The sequence below is a fragment of the Crinia signifera genome, chromosome 4 (genome assembly GCF_055691185.1).
Source record: "Crinia signifera chromosome 4, ASM5569118v1, whole genome shotgun sequence".
Taxonomy (NCBI): domain Eukaryota; kingdom Metazoa; phylum Chordata; class Amphibia; order Anura; family Myobatrachidae; genus Crinia; species Crinia signifera.
The window spans coordinates 259,392,256-259,415,467 of NC_139220.1; the positions used below are offsets into that span (position 1 = coordinate 259,392,256).

Consider the following 23,212-nt stretch of genomic DNA (forward strand, 5'->3'; position numbering starts at 1 on the left):
TGAGAACATGAGGAATGTTAAAATTTCGATATTTCGAACGCCAGACACTTAAATCATAAGAATCCACGGTTATTACAGATATGTAGCAGTGTCTTTTCCAGGCACATGAATTCATAGAGCACAGAGATTAGGCTAATACGGCCTACACACATGCCGATATTAAGGCATTTTCTAAGCGATTTTGCTTAGTTTGGCAAAGTCGCTTAGAAAATGCCCTCACATCGATGTGTGTGTGGGGACTATATCGGCAGCAATGCTCTCGGCCCGCGCGTCTTTATCGCTGGCCGAGATTGATGGACAGTGTCCATCAATCTCGGCATCGGCAGGGTTCTCCCACCGGAGAACACTGGCGCTGTCTGCTCGCTTAGCACACAGAGCTGACAGCTCGCTCTGTGTGTGGGCTGTCAGCTCTGTGTGCTATGCGATAGCGGCGCAGCACAGCCCAACCTAGCATAGCTAGGTCTCCCTACACACATTGCTATGCGTGTAGGGCCCATAATACATTTTTTAGGATTTATTGTGAAAATATTTCCAAGGTTAATGATAAGGAAAACAAAAGTATATAAACAAGAAAGACATTTACGGAATGCACAGATTATCTTCAGTAAATCAAAAGGAATAAAAAGGCAGAACCATAGAATTACCTAACGGTGCTGATACACAATTCCGATATAGCGAGTGAAATCGGCCCAAATTGGTCGTGGCTGGATCTGATGCACATTCCCGTGCGCTTCAGATCAGATTCTGCAGATCATATGTGCAGCACATATGATCTATCGCAGTGGTGGCTAACCTTTACACTCCAGCCGTCGTTGAAGTACACATCCCAGCATCAGTTTTTTTTAGCAGGGCATGCTGGGATGTGAAGTTCAACAACAGCTGGAGTGTCAAGGTCAGCCATCACTGATGCTTTTTTAGAACTTGAACTCCCCCCGCCAGCTCCCTGTGATTTATCACATGTAAAAAATGTGCCAAATCAAGTTCCAAATAAATATGTAGCCCTCTCGGAAAGCTGCCAGGGAAGTTGAAGGGACCTGTGCATGGGATAAGTTGGACCTGTGTATGGGGGCCTTTACTCTGAGTTTTTGGCAGTCTACGTGGGGTCAGACCACATAAAGCAGAAAAATTGACCACTCTTACCACAAAGTGACTCATAAACACAGCCTCTCTCCAGCATTCCCGTCTCCACAAGGTCTCTGGCTGATTACATCAGGAGCCACCGCCCTGGAAGGACCAATCAGCGGCTTTTGGATTTCAAAAACCCGGGTAACAGCCGTTTCCACTGCTCGTCACCTGTGTTTTACACGCTAAAACCCCTGTTCGTGTCCCAGGAAAAAATTTGTGTCCCAGGAAAAAAAAGTCACTAGACCCGGGATTTTTTCCTTGTAGCCTTTTCCACTGAACTGAGTCCTGGGCCAACTTAGCAAAAACATGGGTTTTTAGACCGGTGGAAAAGGTATAGTAGAGAGTGCTTCTGATCCTTACAGTTCTACATCCCCCTAGTAGGCCCCATCTCAGGCTATGCAAGAGCTTGCTTTGTTCTCAAAAGACCTATGCAGATGGAATTAGGTGTCTCCAGGTACACCACATCATATACTCCTACTGGTATACACTATTAACGTCGACAGGCCTTAGATTGACACAAGCATTAGGTCGACAGTCAAAAGATCAACATAGGTTTTTAATTATTATTTTTTTTCTTTGCAGACATGCGCGTCGACAGGCGGTATATCATGCCCTACCATCCACTAGGGCATGGAGACTATAATAGTGGGGAGCCATGCAAGGGGACACTGTACACTTTTTTGGTGTGCATGTTGACATTAGGGACAAAACCCCCAGAAAAACTAAATGTCAACCTTCCCAATGATTGCGACCTTTTGACCCTGTCAACCTTAGACATGTTGACATTTTCATGTGTCGACATAAGGCCTTGCGCAGCCTTATTGTCTACAGAGACCACAGTTGTAAAGGAACGTGTCACATACACTGGACCTCATTCTGTCTCCGCACAACCAAATGCTTAGCGCAGACCCTGGCTAGTTATTTACAGGCTTGTGCAGTAGTTTTATCATGAGAGGGCATTTGTCATACAGAATACACATTTTGGGAGCACTATATTAGTTTAGGTCATGGTCGGGTTATTAGGGCAGGATGCTGACCACCAGGCAGGGTGTGACAATTTAGCAACCATTTCCGCCAATGCAGATTCGGCTTAAAAAAAAAAAAAGGTCTGCTAAATTGTGGAATTTGTGGCTGTTTTTCGCCGATCCGCAGCCACATTGAGTAGGTGTGTGCCAATATTTCCACCTGTCAGAGAATACCCCCCCCCTTGGTGATCATCAACAAACTGACACTTGAAGTGGAATTACTGATCGCATAGGATCACTACCACTTTTGATACCTCTATGCCTTTAAGAAATTGTTGTGGGGCTGCACTGGATATAAGAAGACACACTTCTCTTTCCCATCTTGTCAGTTCTTGGGGGGGGGGGGGGGGGGGTAGGATTCCTCATGGGGCCAAATGTATAATTTGGGGGCCTTTTTTTACAGGGGCATTCATTCACAAGGCAAAACCATGCCTTGTAAATGATTGCCTCTTGAAAAAAAACCTCAGAGTTCGTCCGGCGTCCTGCACCGCAGCTGAACTCCGCTATTACATTTGCCAATAGTGCAGGACCACTGGTGCACCTTTTCAGATGAATTACCAGGCACATGGAGGTAACATTTTGTCACCTTTTGCTTATGGCAACTATAAGCCTTCTGTATCATTTGTTTATTCATGAACTATTCCTTATGTAGTGTTAGCATGTTCTGTTGCATTTACAATTGGAACATACAGTGGGGATCAAAAGTTTGGGCACCCCAGGCAAAAATTCATTTTAATATGCAAAAAGAAGCCAAGGAAAGATGGAAAAACCTCCAAAAGGCATCAAATTACAGATTAGACATTCTTATGACATGTCCGGTGGGGGGCAGTGGATGGTCGCATGGACATGGAGCTCCGATCTCCCATCCTCGGCCCCCGGAGAAGTGAGGTGGACGGAGGGGAGGAGGAGGTAGGACGGAGTGTGCAGAGGAGACTGCTGAGTGTCTCCGGCGCAGGACGCGGCGACCCCCCCCGGCGGTGCCTCGGCCCTGGGATTACCGCCAGATGAGGCGACCACCATTGGACGGAAGGATCCCCTCGATGAAGACCACCGGGTACATTCCACCCCAGCAGGATCCCCAGCCGCGGCTGCAACACCTGGTTGCGACACCCGGCTGGGACAGTAGAGGAGATTTCCGTCCAGTAGGCCCCAGGCCGCAGACCTCCAGCAGACTGAGGGAGCCCGTCTGCCTCCACTCCACTCAATGTTCCAGTTCTGGGCAAAACCCAGGAGGAGCCCCAAGGGAGGAAGAACGGTTCCACTGTTGGAGGGGAGATGGCCTTTTGAGTCCTTCGACTGCTACTCTGTGAGTAGCAATGTCAACATGGTGCTACTGGTGGCTGCCTACGATCTGTCCACTTTTTCATTCTCTGCACCCAGTTTGTGCACTGAAGAAAAAATGTGCGACATTGCTGTAGTGCCTGAAAACTATCGGGTGCACTCTGCAATTAAATAAGAAAACAATTTGCAATTTTGCACTATGGAAATAATTCCTAATTGAATTGACCCCTATACTGCACTTCACTAAACCTTTCAGCAAAGATTTATTTACCATAGAAAACTCATTTACATATAGCATAAACAGCATCTTTACTCCAGTTCATTATATTGTACAATATTCTTATATATGTTAAATTCTTTCAGTTACAGATGTTTTGTAGGAGTTAAACTGAGTTCTTGCATTTTTACTTTACTTCAAATTACAATAATTTTGGCCCATGTCCACAGGAAAGCGTCGGTAAAAATCATCAATATTTGGAGGCGTGGAAAACCAAGTAGGTTAGTAAATCTACCCCATGACTGTAAATGCTAAGCCAGCAGCCATTTGCAAGCATGGAGTATTTATTAATTGCCAAAGTCACCTTGCGGACATGGAGGAAGTGGTCGGCTGTCCTGTACGCACGGATGCACTATACATTGCAAAGCTGGAATCCACAATTATGTGAACGTTGTTTTACTGTAGGAGAAGGACTCCACACAGTGGCGGAACTTGTAGGTGGTGAGCCCATGTGCTAAAATATAATTTATGCTCCACCACAACCCAAGTTGTCAATATGCAACATAGCAGTAGGTGACAGGGGCAGCAGTGGGCCCCTTATCCCTCAGGCACCCCAATTAGGGTGGCCAATCCCGGGATCGGCGGGATCCTGGGATTTGGCTCCAAAAAGTCTGGGATTTCAATCCCCGGGATTTCTGGATTAGACTGCGCATGAGCAGTCTAATGCTGGTCAGCGTCTGAGCACATGCTCAGACGCTGTCCGGCTGTTCTGACCCCCGGCTTGCGGCCTGCGCAGCATAACCATAAGAGGTCACCCTGCGCAGGCCACACCACCCACTCTGCTGCCATCCTGTAACTGTGCCCGCCCACTCTCTGTTGCTGCCATCCGATGGTGGCGTTGCCCACCCCTTCTCCAACTGCTGAGGACGTGCACGCGCCCGGAGGCACGGTGCACTTCCGAACCCACTGATGTTTGCTCCACTCCTGGCCGGCCACCCGCTCGCCAACGTAAGTAAATGTGCAGGTCGGCTGGTGTTGGGCTTGGTATGGGAACACGGCTGCTAACTAGGGATGACGATCCCGGGAATCCCGGGATTGAGCATTTTTCAATCCTGGATCCCAGGATCTAAAAAAATGCCTGGGATTGGCATCCCTAACCCCAGTGCATTGCACCTGCTGCACCAATGGTAGTCCTGCCCGTTCTAAAAAAGACAATGGGTGGTGGTGCTCATCGCATCTAATCTGTTTCTAGCTATTTTTCTTCATTGCACCCTAGATAATACTGAACAAAATGTGTCGGTTGCCATTGGCAACGCCAGTTGTCTATTTTGAATGTATGCATATCTGTGACAGCACAACCGCTATGCTCTGTTAAATGTCTGCCATCATTAGTGGGGTATACTATTCCAAGACAGAAAAAAACAAACCCTTTAGAAATACTTTTACGTGTTTAAGTTTCTTAAACTCCTGTGGCTTTATGCTAATCCCGCGTCTGTGACTTTATGCTAATCCTGCTACAGAGTCCTTTCCTGGTGTATAGCTGTACTTCCAAATGTGCAGGGTGCACACCAGCTGGTGCAAATTTTGAAGAACCCTAAAACTTGCACCTGCTGTGTGGTGGGTTCAGTTTCCACAGTTTGGGCATCTTTAAACGCAACTGCTTTCATCAACACTTCCATAAGACACAACAGGGTTTGTTTACTAAGATGGGTGTTCTAGTGAAGATGGGATGTTTGATATGGGCAGCCAATCAGAATCTACCTCTTATTTATTTAACACTTTCTAGAAAATAATAGAATCTGATTGATTGCCCATAGCAACAACCCATATTCACTAGAACTCCTATCTTCGTAAATAAACCCCAACTTCTCTGTGCCATCCAGTCTCCACCCTGGAACACTCCTCACATTTCTGCTGACGTGTGCCCAAATTTATTCTGAAACCCAAAAAAACAAATTGGGAAGTATGTGGCTCAGGTACATGCGCAGAGGAATACAGCTGCTGTTTGTGTGGTTATCGGCCTAGAGTATGAATCAGATTTAGGCCGTGTATCATGGCATCAGAAAACGTTTATTTCACTTGAATTGATCCTCAGTGAATCTGAATTTTTCTACTTTAATCTTTAAATCCTCAAATTATTTTTCAAATCACTTCAGACACACACTCACAGAATTACCGGATTTTCTATTTACGGGAGACACTTGGGGTGAAAACCCAGTTTGGTTTGCAGTGTAAATGATTGCCGCTTTAAAGAAACTGGAGGTTTCTTACCAAATCTCTCACTTTCTGATTCTCTCACCCTATTACATTTCACCCTTGATGCGGAAGCTGGATACAGACATTTGCAGCATGTTGATTAATACTATGTTCGCACTGCTAGTGTGAACTACCCAGCTTTTACCCAGCATTTAAATGCAGGGGGACTGCATCGCCGGATCCCTGTTTTTACGGCTAGGCAAATTACCGAGTGAAGCAGCTCTACCCGGGGGTTGGGATCATTTAGTCTACAGCAGGCATGTCCAACCTGAGGCCCTCCAGCTGTTGTGAAACTACACATCCCAGAATGCCTTGCCATAGTTTTACTATTAGGGAATACTAAAACTATGGCAAGGCATGCTGGGATGTGTAGTTTCACAACAGCTGGAGGGCCACAGGTTGGACATGCCTGGTCTTCAGCATGATGGTCGATAGTCATTAGGTCGACATGGGAAAAGGTCATAAGGCCATTAGTTCGACAGGTCATTCGTTTGACAGTGCCTAGGTTGACAGTCAAAAGGTCGACATGGGGTTTTTCACTGTTTTTTGACCCGAATGTCAACACAGTCGACATGGACACAGTTTAAAGTGTACCGCTGCGCTCTCGAATGCTTTGGGCACAGTGCCTCGCTACGCTCAGCACACTATTTTATTCTCCCACCATGCCCTAGTGGATGGTAGGGCATGATATACCGCCTGTCGGCACTTGGGTCAAAAAAACAGTGAAAACCCCTATGTTGACCTTTTGACTGTCAAACGAATGACCTTTCGACCTAGACCCATTCGACCTAATGACTGTTGACCATCATGCTGTAGACCAAATGACCTCCCTATCTGGTAACATGCTTGACTTGACATGTTTGACCCGGGAATTTGCCTAGCATTAAGAACGGGGTATAAATCTAGTCCTAACCATTAGTAACTCCATGCCTTTTAATTAGCAGGTGTCTTATCTACCCTTCCCAAATTCTATTGGATGATGTTCAGCAGGGTAGAAGTAGGAAGCGGTGATAAGGGAGAAGTTATACAGTGCCTGGTACTTTATCAGCGGCCAATCAGATCCTAACTGTCCCTTTTTTAAACCCAGCCTGTAACTTAACAGTCAGGAGCTGATTGGCCGGTGATAAAGTACAAGGCACTTTATCACTTCTCCTCCCATATCACTGCTTCACACTTCTACCTCCTGATCGCAACTTGGGTTCATAAAAAAACCAAACCTCTTTTTGTGAACCATACAGATTTGGCATACACAAGTCTCTAGCTGCACATGCTTTTGTATGACTGTAGACATAGGCTCTTATTCTGGTTCTCTCGCAAAGAGAAATTCCTTCTCAAATGGACAAAACCATGTGCACTGCAGGGGGGCAGATGTAACATGTGCAGAGAGATTTAGATTTGGGTGAGTTATGTTGTTTCTGTGCAGGGTAAATACTGGCTGCTTTATTTTTACACTGCAATATAGATCTCACTTTGAAGTAAAAACCCCACCCAAATCTTATTCTCTATGCACATGTTACATCTACCCCCCCTGCAGTGCACATGGTTTTGTCCATTTGAGAAGGAGTTTGCCTTTGCGAGTGAACCAGAATAACCCCCATAGATTCACAGCGAGTTCTTGCAGTACACGTTACGAACACATTACAGTTAATGGTTGGATAGAACAGACAATGGTATTCAAGTGCATTGGTCAATCTTTAACACAAGTTTTATTTAAATGACAACACATAAATGTATGCACAGACTGCTCCTATACTATCTGAATTTGGAGCATTTTAGTTGTGTAATATGAGTTTTATTGTACATTGTAACAATATTATGAATATTAACTCCAACAATGTATACATGTTCTGTATTCAAAGGGGGGAATTCAACTGGTAGCGACTTGTTTGAATTCTTACAATCTTGCTCTGATGTTTGGTACTCACCGGCAATTGAATTCCCCTCATGGCATCAATAAGCCTCAATTGGGTTGATTCTATTCAGCGTAATGTGAATAGTGCTGGGAGGTAGCTCCCGAAGCTATTCCAATGGCGTGCTGTTGTCCGACTTGTGGATTTCTGCTCTCACCCCTCCTGGACAGGGAGACCTAACCTCTTTTAGTTAGTGCTACAGGGATTGTCTCTTTGGTAAATGAGACCCTAAAGCTGGCTATACACTATTCCTATTTGGTCACTTTTCAACCGATTTCGACTGATCAAACCAAGAAAAATGGCCACATCCCATGTGTTTGACATCCGATCCAATGCGCGGTCCCTTTCACATCAGAGTCGGACCTGCTGCTCATCTTGAGGTCACATGATATATCACATGCAAAAGGACCACATTCTCAAGGGCTATCTGCTGTAACCTCTCTGAGGGGAGAAGTCACAGTAATGACTTTGACCTACAGTATGACTTTCTCATGGTACCTATTATTATTATGTTACTGACATTGGTGCTATAAATATGCTTATTATTGCTGCTAAATCGCAGGGCACATTGCAAGGAGGAACCTAGCTAGAAGGGCGGATGTGTCCTGTATGGGGTGCCCCACTGCAGACTACCACTGGCAGTTGCCGTTTTGTGAAATTTTGCTAAACTGCAACTGAGTCTGAATCAGGCCCATTGTTTGTTTGTTGAATTGTAATCTAGCTGCGGCTTTATTCACCCGTCCGTTCCTGTTTTCAGAGGCATATTCAGCATAGTCATTCTGAGTGACGGTGATAGAGTCTTGTGCCCGCTGCACATGAGCAGGTCTTTGCAGAAATTGCACGGCAGTCCTTTCTCCTGCCAATTCTCCTACTGCACATGCATGAAACACCAGGGAAATGCCCACTGTGCCGTGTTCCCGGTGATTTTGCAGGATTGCTGCACCAGACACTGGACTCGGAAGAAGGAGAGTACTAGACAAATGGGTAGAGCGTGTGGTTTGACCCACCCCTGGACCCGGGGGGTCTGTGTGCGCCTCACACACTGTACCTATTATAGATAAACCACTGCCTGTTATGTATTTATTTCCCAGTTGTTATTGGGTTTGCAGATTTTCCCCTGTTCTTGTGAATTTCTGCAGATTGACTTTGGCAGTAATTAGCGCTAGTTCTATTCCTTCAGGGAGATATTGGAACTGATGGAATATGGGCTTTATACGCCCTCATGGCTCTTGCCACACCCACGCACACAGCACCAGTCTTGCCTCCTCTACTTCTCTTATAAGTAGGCCTTGATTTTTTTTCATTCTCTGGCCCATGTGGTCCTTTATCTGGCCCTGCATTGCACATGGCTATGTGACTTGTAGAACCCCGCTGTAGACGTTTCAATACGCTTGTATTAAATGTTGTGACTTTTAATGTGTGTGACCAATCAGACACTGACATCATCACTGCTGCATTTGCACCAGGTAAGAGCACCTGCAGCACACCTATGTGTGCTGGCCATTGTACAGTAGCAGCACTTTGCATATGCACACCCTCACCACGCCCTTTATATACTTTGAGTTCCTAAGCATGCTCATTCCAGCCCTGATCTGAGCTCTATTACAGGTACAGCGCATGCACATTCATAAAAAAAATCAACACTGGTAGTCGCATTTCCCTCTCACTCTGAATAAGGCCCATTGTGACAAACCTGTTATGTTGTAATTAGAAACTTAGAGACCATTGTGCTCTCCCTTGGATGAACTTCTTAGGTTCCATCAATGAGACCTTTTCACTGTGTCCTGTGATGCCTTACAGAGGTTCTTACTACACACAGGGTTATCGTGAAACAAATTGTTTCTGATCACCAGGTTATAGGAATCCTTTTTGAGAAGTACAAAAAGGTATCACATATACCAGGGGTGCTTATAGAGAGGAGGGGGCCCACGTGCAGACTCCTTTGGGGCCCCTCCTCTTCACCTGGCTTCACTGTAAAAAAAAAAAAAAATCTTTGCATGCACAAAACATAATTTTCCTGTTGAGTTCCACAGTGTTGCTGTGTGGGGCCCCTGTGCACCACACACTCTATACCCAATATAAATATGCCTATGACAACATATTCAATTGTTTTCTTTGTCAGATAGATTATTTATATATATATATATATATATATATATATATATATATATATATATATATATATATACATACACACACACACACACACACACACACACACTCCTTGTAAATCAATTCAACAGCTACCGCGGTGCACAGCCCAAAATTTTCATACAGACCAGTTCAAAGGGGCAGCACCCATTGGTTTTAGCAGCAAAGGAATCTCACAGTGCAGTTAAAACATCGCTGTGTGTTTTTAATAATTTTGAGGCATCAAAAAGGAGGATCCCGCTAATTACAGACCTGTTAGTTTAACATCAATAGTGGGTAAACTATTTGAAGGATTTTTAAGAGATGGTTTCCATGAATATTTAGACCTTCATAGTTTACTCAGTCATAACCAGCATGGGTTCGTGAAAAATCGTTCATGCAAAACTAATCTACTTGGTTTCTATGAAGAGGTTAGCAAAAACCTTGATAATGGAAACGCTGTAGATGTGATTTTCCTAGATTTTGCTAAAGCCTTCGACACAGTACCACACAAGAGGTTGATAAATAAAATGGAGGACATGGGATTAGGGGCAAATATCTGTAGATGGGTAGGGAACTGGCTGTGTAATAGAGAACAAAGAGTGGTCATGAACAGTGCCATATATAATATGATACCAGTACTAAGTGGAGTGCCACAGGGTTCGGTTCTTGGGCCCATTTTATTTAACATTTTTATTAACGATATTGGGATGGGGTTACTCAGCAATGTATCCATCTTTGCGAACGATACAAAACTGAGCAGAGTTATTAAATCATCAGAAGATGTCACCACGCTTCAAAATGATCTTGACAATCTAGATGAGCGGGCAAAAAAGTGGAAGATGAGGTTCAATGTGAACAAATGCAAGGTCATGCACCTTGGGAGACATAACCAGTGTGCTAGTTATAACCTAAGTGGGGATGAATTGGGTAAATCAGTACTCGAAAAGGATCTAGGAGTCCAAATAGACAACAAACTGGGGTGTAGTGCTCAATGTAATATGGCAACAAAAAAGGCCAACAAATTTCTTGCATGTATTAAAAGGGGCATGGAAACTAGGGACTCAAAAGTAATTAAGCCTCTGTACAAATCATTGGTTAGACCGCACCTCGAATACGCAGTGCAGTTCTGGGCCCCGCACTATAAAAAGGACATCATAGAATTAGAAAAAGTCCAAAGAAGAGCAACAAAGCTTATTAGGGGAATGGAGAATTTAAACTATGAGGAAAGCTTAAACAATTTGGGCCTATATTTACACTAGAGAAAAGACGTTTAAGGGGGGATATGCTCAACTTTGTATAAATATATTAGGGGATAATATAAGGAACTGTCAAACACCCTTTTTTCTACTAGAAAGGAATCTAGGACGCGAGGGCATGAGTTTAGATTAGAAGAAAAAAGATTTTGTTCATCTGTAAGAATAAATTTCTTTACAGTCAGTCATATGTTTAAAATAAGGTTGGATAAACATTTATTGGTTAAAAACATCCATGGGTACGAATAAGTAACAAAATCTGTCTTTAAAATATCATAACATACTATACAACAAGGGATAAGCGACTATAAACATAGGTTGAACTAGATGGACGCAAGTCTTTATTCAGCCTCACCTACTATGTAACTATGTAAAATGAATATATCAAGACTCAAAATTTCTGTAAATTATTAAACCCACAGCGATGTTTTAACTGCATTTCAAGTGTGGTGAGTGCTTCCCAACTTTTAGGTGGAATCCAATTGCTCATTGAAATGTAATTTATTGTGCTCTAAATGATCCCCCAGAGCTACCCAGTTAGCCCTGAAGGCAGCCTGATGCACCTATCAAGGATTTTTTTTTTTGGGACCCGTTGAGGTCCTAAAATAAATTCCCCCAACAGTGCCCAGTATTCGACGTTACGGACATGAAAACACATAGGTCCAGGAACTTTTCCCGATTCCTATATGTATTTGCCTGAAAACTGTATGTTCTGGAATGAAAAAGGGCTAAAATTGCAATGCACCCACAAAAAAAAAAAAATTTACCAAAATAATTCTAGCCACAAATCATATTAGACAGTATTTCAGAACTGTATAGGAGGAAATATTGTTTATGACATTATAATGTAGAATTTTTTTTTTCTTTTGTACTTCATATCATATCTTTTGTTATCTGCAATGACTGGACTGACATGCGTTTCCAGGATTTTCCCTGATTTTGTCATTTGCTTCCATCCTCTCAGAACAAACCTTGAGGCCCTGCAGAAGAAGTTGGAGGAGTTGGAACTAGACGAGCAGCAGAGGAAGAGGCTGGAAGCATTCCTCACTCAGAAGCAGAAAGTTGGAGAGCTGAAGGACGATGACTTTGAGAAAGTTTCAGAGCTTGGTGCCGGCAATGGTGGAGTGGTCTTTAAGGTTTCCCACAAACCCTCCAGTTTAATCATGGCTAGAAAGGTGGGACATTGCCATTCTCTCTAAGTCAGTTTGAGGGCCAAAAGACTTAAGTCGAAGTTTGCAAGGGCCACATCTCTTCCAAGAAGAGCTGTATATATTTATTTATTTATTTTATTTACAGTTTCTTATATAGCGCAGCATATTCCGTTGCGCTTTACAATTGGATATATTCAATGTTTCCACTTCTTTCCGATTTTCAGAAGGAGATTTCACTATTCAATCCCGGCCGTTTTTCTCCAGGAAAACTACCAGGATTCGCGTTTACAGTTGTGGCTCTTTGAAAAACTGAATCTACATTTGTGGAAACGGCCGCTAAATTTGTGGATTAGCGTCTGTTTCTGCAGAAAAAGATGTGGATTCGCAGGAAAAACATTGAATAAGCAGGGACAAAATAAAGTCATAAACGGTCAACACATGGTTTGGGAGTTTTCACATTTTAGCTACATTTTTATTTACTATTCACGCGGACATCTATTGGGAATCGTAACCACTAGCGAGTGAAGCGATTCATATTGCCCAGCATATGGCGACCATGACAAACCTGTGAGGGTACACTTTTGTACTGATGGTAGTCACATAACATTACATTACATATACAAAAAATCAAAATTAAATTGTCAACCATTGTCATGTTGATATTCTGAACCTGTTGACCTTTATCAAAGTTGACCTTCATCTGTCGTTCTTTTGTACATGTCGACTTGATGCATTAGTGTTCACTTCACTAGGTCCTGGGTGCTGATCAGGGTGGAGGGCATATTTAAATTTTGATGTTTGTCAGCTCCCTGCCCCTAAAGCCTTGATGGCTAACTTTGACACCCCAGCTGTTGTTGAACTACACATCCTAGCATGCTCTGCTTCAGTTTTGCTATTTGGCCATGCTAAATCTGATGCAGAGCATGCTGGGATGTATAGTTCAAAAACATCTGGATTGTCAAGATTAGCCATGAAGGCCCTAGAGTGAACCCTATGCCTGACTGTCAGCCTAATGACTGTCCACCATTAAATTATTGATCCACACCTGTAGTCTAGATGTGCATTCATTTCCTGGACCCTGTCCAGGAAGGGCATTGTAGACAAAATCAAGGGTGTTATTCAGACCAGCCGCAGTTTGACTGACAGGAAATTGACGTTTGCGGGTGGTAACTGGACATTTTCAGATATCAGGAAAAATGCAGGCGTGAGCGTGTGTGACGTCTGCTTCAGCCTCAATCAGCCGGTCTCTATCGCAGACTTGTGGAAGTGTCAGATTTCTGCACAGTTTACACTGGCAATATCATTCCATGGTGAGGGAGTTGCAAATGGATCTGCAGCTGTTCGACAATCAGCGATAGTTTCGCAAGCCATTCCCAGACTTGCACAAAGCTGGTCTTCACTCTGTCTGGTCAGTGGCTATCTGATTGCAGGGCTCTGCATAATCGCATGGCAGCGATCAGGTGCGAATAACCCCCAGAAATTATAAATCCGGCCCATGGTTCACTCCTGTTTTGTGACACAAGTTGTTTCTTCTTGCAGTTGATCCATCTGGAAATAAAGCCAGCAATCCGGAACCAGATTATAAGAGAGCTGCAGGTTCTCCATGAGTGTAACTCCCCATATATTGTCGGCTTCTATGGAGCATTCTACAGTGATGGAGAGATTAGCATCTGCATGGAGCATATGGTGAGTAGAGAGGCAAGGTTGGGGTTGCTTGGCAGAGTAAGAGCAGCGGTGCAGTGAGTAGAGACTCAATTAGATCTGCAAATGTTCAGAAAGATTTTTGAAGATTAAGGAGTCCATACAAATTAGGTGCAAGTTTGTGAAAGTTAGTTTGTATCACAAAACTTATATACATCGCCACAATGCTCGCACCCAAGAAATGTGGTATCCAATTAGAATTGGCAGTTGACTAGTCGTGGCAAGATTACATTTTTGGGTGGGGTGTACCTGAGGTTCTGCACTATGTACCTGATTCAGGTCCCTAAGGATCTGTGGCATGAGATGCAAATGACCAATATTTGAGGTAAGGTTATTATTATTTTATTTATAGGGCGCCACAAGTGTTTTGCAGCGCTGTACAAAGGAACAGTACAGGGAGACAAAACATAACATTATAGTAAATAAATTACAGAAATAGATTACAGGAAAAATGAATGCCACACAGTTCAATACACATTACAGCTTAAAGAGGACTTGATCAATGTGCTACTAGGGACAGGTGGTCAAAGATGGACACTGAGTGTTTGAGTAAGGGAGAGCTGTGAGTGAAATGTGAAGAGAAGAGGGCTTAGATGACAGGAGGGAAGAGGGCCCTGCTCTGAAGAGCTTACAATCTAGTAGTAAGAGGCAACAGACCGATTACATGAGGTGCAAGCAGGAGGGAGGAGGGTTGATGGCAGCATGTAAGCAGGCAGAGACGGTCAACGTGGTGTGGCAGGGGTCAGAGGACAAGCCTCAGGACTAAGTTATGCATCTGAAGGGTACGCTTTGATGAATAGGTGAGTTTTCACTGCCCGTTTGAAGCTTTGCGAGGTCGGGGAGAGTCTAATGGAGCGAGGGAGTGCGATCCACTGAAGGGGTGCAGCATGGGCAAAGTCCTGAACTTTAGCGTGGGAAGCGATGATCAGGGTGGCGGAGAGTCGACAATCGCCGGCCGACCAAAGAGGTTAGGAGGAAGTATGAATGGAGATAAAGTTGGAGATGAATGGAGCAGTGGAATTAGAGATGGCCCTGTATGTGAGTGTGAGGAGTTTGAAGAGGATTCTGTAGGGGAATGGGAGCCAGTGCAGATTTTATTTTGTTGAAGGGGAGTGGCTGAAGTGGAGCAGCGTGAGAGGAAGAAAGGCCTGGCTGAGGAGTTAAGGGCAGATTGGAGAGGAGCCAGTTGGGAGCGAGCAAAGAGAACATTGCAGTAGTCCAGCCATGAGATGACCAGTGAGTGTATGATAAGGTTAGTTCCACTCTGGGAGAGTAAAAGCCTGATGCGGGCAATGTTGTTCCAATGACATCTGAATCAGGCCCTTTGACCCAACATTTGTACCTTTTAAAATTTAGATTCTATTTTCCTCCGCTTTGTACTTGTTTATGGGGGTGTGCACAAAAACCAGTGAATTTTCTTTGAAAAAATGCAGTGCTAGTTTCAAATTTGAATATAAAATTACAGTGCTAGATTACTGCAAGACAGGACCCAATTGGAATGACCCCAAAATATTATATCCATAAAAACCACTCAGTTAACAAGAACACTCCAGGAGGGACAAAATGTTCTCTACCCGGACTTCCTTTTAATGATCGCAAGCACTTGTGTTGAAATCCCTTTATTATAAATGAAATAGTTCAACACAGGTGACGCCAATCATATATTAAGAGGGAAGTCTAGGAACAGAGTATTTTGTCCCTTCTCGAATTGGTCATATTTGGAGGTATACTTAATCTTGTATACCCACTCCCCCTTCCCCTGGGCCTCCTGTCTTAAGTGCCCTGCTCGCCCCCCCCCCCCCCCCCCCCAAGCCTTGATCCAATGTCAGTTTGATATAGTTTCTAAAGGGTACAAAATGGTTATTTATAATCAGTTAAGCTGTTGCTACTGCTGCTGCTTAGCTGCAAACACTTCGCAAGGGTCCCATTTATCAACAAGTGATAACACTTGTTATGTGGTATAAATGGTGCTTCAGCCAATTTGCTCGCAACTGCTGTTTTCAAACACATGGCAGTTAGGGGCTGACTGACTGGAGAACCATTTGCCATATGCAGGTTTTATCAATCATTGATTAAATAAGCCCCTAATGCTGAAATGATGCTGGTTCAAATGCTTATATTTGTTCATTATCACCTTTGGAAACAGATTTCTCTGTATCATTGAAACCGCATCGTGTAAAAATAGTATGCACTAAATAACCACAGCAATTTACATTGATTTTTAGGTGTAGCTCAGATATGAGAGGCTGAAAAAAAAAAAAAATCTGTATGTTAAATGCTTTATTGGCAAGGTCGTAGAACTAATGCTATGTGTGTAGGGCTTCCTAGCTATGCTAGGTCAGGCAGTTCTGCGCCTCTGTCGCTCAGCACACAGAGCTGTCAGCTAACACATAGAGCCAGCTGTCCATTCTGTGAGCTGACGGCGCCAGTGTTCTCCGGTCAGAGAACACTGGCGATGCTGATATTGATGAACATTGCTCATCAATCTCGGCCAGCGACCGCGACGCGCGGGGACGCACATTGCTGTCACTATAGCCCCTACACACACACACACACACACACACACACACACACACACACACACACACACACACACACACACACACACACACACACGCACACACACACAGATGTAGTAGCAAACTAAGCAAAAGTCACTCAGAAAATGCCTTAATATTTGCACGTGTGTAGGCCCTATAAGGGTAAATTTACTCAGATGGGAGTTCTATTGAAGATGGGATGTTGCCCATAGCAACTAATCAGATTTTAGTAGAATCTGATTGGTTGCTATGGGAAACATCCCATCTTCAATAGAACTCCCATCTTGGTATATTTACCCTTCGTGTCCATTGGATGGAGCCATGCAGTGATGATGAGTAAAGTACCAATTTGACATTATGACAATTGATGGCTGCTTACTCAAGTCTTGTACTTGTTCCATCAGGATGGCGGCTCGCTGGATCAGGTGTTGAAGAAAGCCGGGAAAATTCCAGAGAAAATCTTGGGAAAAGTCAGCATTGCAGTGAGTATTGCCCAGTAGTGTGATCATATGTCTGGCTCTATGCTGATAGAAATCTATACAAGAACAAAACGACTGTTGCCTGAAATCATCTGATAAAAACTCACATGCATACCTATACCTATGTATTTGGCCAGTTCTGAATAACTGACTTTTCTTTGCAATGAGCAACTGATCTGATTGTCAAATTACAGCAACAGTCTTTATCTGTGTTTGCAATAGCCAATATCAGTGTAATGGGGTGATTTCAGAGCATTTTCAAAATTCCCCTACATCGCTCCATGTGTAGGGGCAATAGCGATGCGTGGCTCCATGCGTCACTATCACCCAGCGATTTAAGATCCAGCATGCTGGCTAAATCTAGGTAATCGCTGGTCAGGGTCAGTGTTCTCACTGGCCCTGACAGATCGCTCAGCACACAGCACTGACACATCGCTGTGCAGCGCTGTGTGCTGAGTGATCTACATTGCTCAGATCGCTCAGCAACATCCCCCTTGTTTTGGCCCCTTTAGTCCTGTAAGTTGTAGTACCTAGAATAGTACTACTTATATAAAAGACACCAATCTGTTCTCATTTGTGTGACCCTTTCAAGTCCATTTTAAATCTGTCCTTTTAAACTACACTGGGAAGACCAGAGGAATGTATAGTGCATGCAGTTTTTGTAGAATGTTCATTTTTTTTGTTTCCTTCATTTTAATTTAGGTTATAAAAGGTCTGACTTACCTGAGGGAGAAACATAAAATCATGCATCGAGGTAAGAATATGGTTTAATATATATATATATTTTTATATTGCTTACATTTTTTTGGAACTGAATAAATTAATAGTTGTCACAGAACATTTGTCTGCTGTGGCCAAAATATGATTCAAGTAAACCTATTCTTGATCAGTAATAAATCAACTCCTATGGTCTGCCACCATCTTTGCCACTAAGTTGCACCATGCATCCCGCCACTTTTCACAAAATATGCGTCTTATTCCCATTAGTGGCATCAGGTGAAAACATGTAACAACTGCTTGGATGGTGTCACTGAGTAGCAGAGAGCATGGGGAAAGGCTGGGGGCTGCCCATCTTCAAGAGCACCGGGCAAGCCTCTAGTGCAGGGGTAGGACAATAAGTGGCCCTTCAGCTGTTAAAGAACTACACATCCCAGCATGCCTTGCATCAGTTTCAGCATAGTCAAATAGCAAATCTAAGGCAAGGCATGCCGAGATGTGTAGTTCATAAACAGCTGGAGGGCCCCTTATTACCTACCCCAGCTCTAGTGTAACAAACAATGGGAGATGTGCCATGTGACCACACCATGAACAGGCATACACTAGGGGGTGTGGCTTCTCTGGTGCAATGCCATGCCCCCTTTCAGGAGCCCCTTCAGAGCGCTCTAAAAATTCTACTCTGGGGGTGACGGGGTGAGATACCGCACTCGGGTGACACCCACTCTAGTGACGCTACGGATGTGCATGGGTAAACTTGGTAAAAAGGAGGTCCTATACATGGTGGGAACATTGGCACAGCTCATTTGTATTGTTATGCTTAATCTTCTACTTTATACAAAAAATGTTGTGTCAAAAATACTGATTCTAAGTACTTTGTGCACTATAAGCAACTTTGTGTTTGTATACAATGTGCATAAGGTGCAAACCGCTAGCCGTGGCAGAACTTAGGGCTGTGCCATACATTTTGCACCATATAATGCCAGAAGGAAATGATACAAGCACACCTCTATTTACTCATTTTTTTAACCTGCACAAAATGTGGGTTGAATTACAGCTAAATTCCATCAGCTGCCATGTGGTAAAAAAAACTATTATAAGCAAATTAAATAAAACGGCTGAATCATGATTTCTAATTTAAAAACAAACAAACTTCATAAATAACATTCTAATCATAAATCCCCCAAAACACTGTCTGGAAAGTGCTTAGTGTTAAGGGTCTGACTAGTGCTCCAGTAATGACCCCAAACCTTTCATTGTAGTAGGACAACCTTATGAAAGGAATAGTCGGGGCACTAGTGATCATTCTAATCGTATATAGGCCCTTATTCTGGTTGACTTGCTCTTGCGCGAATTCGCAAGGTGGATCTATGTGCTTGCGCAGCAGAATTTCCGCGGATGTATATACTCCGGGTGCGTGTGAACTCGGTGAAAAATCTGTTTCACACATTTATTCACGTTGCGTGTCATGCAGCACGCTCCCTGCCTTTCGAGCAGGGGGTGAAGAGAGCCGTGGGGTGCTGTGCAGGACATTAGCATATGTGATATGGGCGTTCCCACGAAAACAATGGGCATACACATGGTAATGCGTTTGTGACGCACGTGCGGGTGGCGGACAGCTGACATAACCGGATGTCAGCTGCCCACCCAATTCCCTGGATTTATTCACCACCCTTACATATGTGCCTTCGTGTGCCTTCAACATCATTCGATGGAGGGAAAGATGAAGGAGGTTCCCACTGGCATGTGAATGGATGTTTACGTAAAACATCCAATAGCATGCCGGCCAAACAAACCCGGTGTGCGAAGGGGGGCGGGCTTTCCAACATTCGCAGGGTGGGTTCTGGTTGAGTCGCAAGGGTGCAAATTCACACCCGAGCGAGTCAACCAAAAAAAGGACCATAGTGTATGGTTATTTCTCAAAATTAGTACAGCTGTGTGCAGAGTAAAATCTAGCAACTAATAGTCCAGAATATAAATAAATACATATGAATGTACAGAAGCGGGGAAAGTTACATAACGGCTGTGACCTCTTGTATTGCTGTTTGTGATTGAAGGAAAGAAAATACTCCTGCACACTTCAATATATGACACGACTACAGTGACAAATTGCCATACATTGTGAACAATTGATTTACCTCTATGCAGACTCTGCCTGTCGGAGGAAAACAAGCACTTTACACCTTTCCATAAACAACGCTCAGCTTTTAAGAGTTATTGCTGTGAGTTATTACACTAGGTCCAGTCTAAGAAATAAGAATAATATACTTTGATTGCTGAGCACTTTGGATCTTCCATTTACTTTGTCACTATGGAACACTAGAGCGGCTGAGAATGGGATAACTGCGTTTCTCTGTGCAGCAGCAGCAGCGTTAATCTACAAGTGCTTTAATTGCTCCCATGGGTAAATCTTTTTGAGCATCTGTCTCCTAGTAACGGAGACATATTGTTGGTAGAGAATTCTCTAAATACAGGGTTTGTACAGGTCGGGATCTCAAATGAACGGAACCCTCCAGCACTGGTGCCATCATAAACCTCCGTTAAGCACCAGTGCAGTTATGTTACTATTATCTGATTCTCCCTAATTACTGTGATTTGTTTCCCGTGTTGCAGATGTGAAGCCGTCTAATATTCTTGTGAACTCTAGAGGTGAAATTAAACTGTGCGACTTTGGAGTCAGCGGACAGCTCATAGACTCTATGGCCAATTCCTTTGTGGGGACAAGATCCTACATGTCTGTGAGTGTCCTAGTGCCCGTTAGCATGTAAGGGATTCTTATTCCAGCACTGTGTTTCTACATGTTCTCCTCTGGCACCATCCGCTGCACTCACGCAATACATGGTTACAGAGTGATGCGGAGTCTAAACGCCTTGTGTTTTACCCTTGTATTATGTCATTTTCTCAAATTGCCATGTGGCATACCAGCTGTATTCTCCCTGCACGCTGGTTCACATTTACTCACGTTGTGTGTCACGCAGCAGATGGAGCGTTAGAGTGTCCTCCCACACTGAGGCTGTGTGTGTGTAATAACAGCTCTTTCCGATACATTCTGAGTGGGGGGATACTTGCTTTGTCTCTCTTAGAGACATTTGGATTTATTGCAGAAAACAGTTTAACTCCATGTTGCTGGGGGTGTGCAGCAAACACTACTGTGACTGTGTACCATTTATCAGTTGTACAGTGGTGACATCTGCTGGAGTTTTATGTGTAGGATGGAGTATATTTACGGACGGGATAAAGGGTGTGATGTTAGTAACATTACTCAGTGTAGGTACTGTACTGTATACCTAACATGGCAGAGTCATGGCTTGTTCTCTAGTATTTTGTTTCACCATCTCTGACCTGACTACAATCTGAAAATCCATCTCTGTTCTCCTCTCTCAGCCGGAGCGGCTACAGGGCACACACTATTCCGTGCAGTCTGATATCTGGAGCATGGGGCTCTCGCTGGTAGAAATGGCCATTGGGCGTTACCCAATTCCCCCTCCTGATGCCAAGGAGCTGGAGCAGATCTTTGGCTGTACTGTAGAGGGAGACCCTACATCATCTGAGTTGTCTCCTCATCCCAGGCCACCAGGACGACCCATCAGCTGTAAGTGCCACATGGGAAAAGGTATTAAACATGCTCCAGCTGCTGTGGTGCTACAGATTCCAGCATGTCCATGCACAGTTTTAGCATGCCCTAATAGCAAAACTTTGGCAGGACATGTAGAGATGTGTACTTCCTCATCAGCTGGAGGGCCGCGTGTTGATTAACCTGCCTTTGAAGGTCATTGTACTGCCTGCTATGCTAACCTCTCCATGTAGAGTAATTGTACTCAATGAATTCACAACACTTATTTATTTATTTGAAATGAACACATTATTGTCTTTGGTGGCAAGTTAATTGTTCCCTAAGATGTAAAATGAAACACAAAGATGCTGTTAAACTGTGTTCAACTTTAATAAAGCTATGAACGATCCAATTGGCCGACCAAGTTAGACACTGAGCCTATCACTTGGCAGAATCAGTCTTTCCTTGGTGTTGAAAGTAGATGGTACACCGTAGCAGCAGAGGACCGGTGATCCCCTACCAGTACAGTACATATGGGGTACACGGTGTACCGTAGCAGCAGAGGACTGGTGATCCCCTACCAGTACAGTACATATGGGGTACACGGTGTACCGTAGCAGCAGAGGACCGGTGATCCCCTACCAGTACAGTACATATGGGGTACACGGTGTACCGTAGCAGCAGAGGACCGGTGATCCCCTACCAGTACAGTACATATGGGGTACACGGTGTACTGTAGCAGCAGAGGACCGGTGATCCCCTACCAGTACAGTACATATGGGGTACACGGTGTACTGTAGCAGCAGAGGACCGGTGATCCCCTACCAGTACAGTACATATGGGGTACACGGTGTACCGTAGCAGCAGAGGACCGGTGATCCCCTACCAGTACAGTACATATGGGGTACACGGTGTACCGTAGCAGCAGAGGACCGGTGATCCCCTACCAGTACAGTACATATGGGGTACACGGTGTACTGTAGCAGCAGAGGACCGGTGATCCCCTACCAGTACAGTACATATGGGGTACACGGTGTACCGTAGCAGCAGAGGACCGGTGATCCCCTACCAGTACAGTACATATGGGGTACACGGTGTACCGTAGCAGCAGAGGACCGGTGATCCCCTACCAGTACAGTACATATGGGGTACACGGTGTACCGTAGCAGCAGAGGACCGGTGATCCCCTACCAGTACAGTACATATGGGGTACACGGTGTACCGTAGCAGCAGAGGACCGGTGATCCCCTACCAGTACAGTACATATGGGGTACACGGTGTACCGTAGCAGCAGAGGACCGGTGATCCCCTACCAGTACAGTACATATGGGGTAGTGGGATCACACGGTGATGATGCTTCAAGTATCACAGAAGCTAAGTGACGTCAGTGATATTGCAGCTAAATTTAAATTAGCAACCAGTTCTAAAACTGTATCAGGCCGCTTTAAATTGAACTAAAATCAACCAAGTGTTTTATACTTTTTAAAGTACATTTACATTTCCCTAGGTTGAGATTCAGAACTAGAACATATTGATTATTGCTGTCAGAAATGTGTTTAAACCCATATTTTAGGTACATACTAATATTCTCCATGGAATATAATATAAGGTGTTAGAAATTGGACATTTAATTGTATCTGTTTGGAAAGTGAATGGCATTGTGGTTTTCTTGCACACTTTATACCTCCTTTTATTATTTCAGCATACGGCCCAGACAGTCGACCTCCCATGGCCATTTTTGAATTGCTGGATTATATTGTGAATGAGGTAAATTTTATAGGAAATTTTCCAAATCTTGGTGTGACGAGGTTTCATGTATGCATTGGACACCTCCTGTTCTCTCTATGGGCCAGATGTATCAAGCTACAAAAAGT

The 23,212-nt window shown here is 44.0% G+C and overlaps 1 protein-coding gene across 1 annotated transcript in view; it reads left to right on the forward strand.

The window, feature by feature from the left end:
- The window catches only part of MAP2K1 (mitogen-activated protein kinase kinase 1), a 35,156-nt gene that overhangs the window by 5,625 nt on the left and 6,319 nt on the right, over positions 1–23,212 (forward strand). The window contains exons 2-8 of the mRNA XM_083184361.1: positions 12,165–12,375; positions 13,891–14,037; positions 16,997–17,074; positions 17,774–17,825; positions 20,399–20,523; positions 21,170–21,377; positions 23,041–23,105. Coding sequence (XP_083040487.1) covers positions 12,165–12,375; positions 13,891–14,037; positions 16,997–17,074; positions 17,774–17,825; positions 20,399–20,523; positions 21,170–21,377; positions 23,041–23,105 — 886 coding nt within the window. The remainder of the gene's footprint in view (positions 1–12,164; positions 12,376–13,890; positions 14,038–16,996; positions 17,075–17,773; positions 17,826–20,398; positions 20,524–21,169; positions 21,378–23,040; positions 23,106–23,212) is intronic.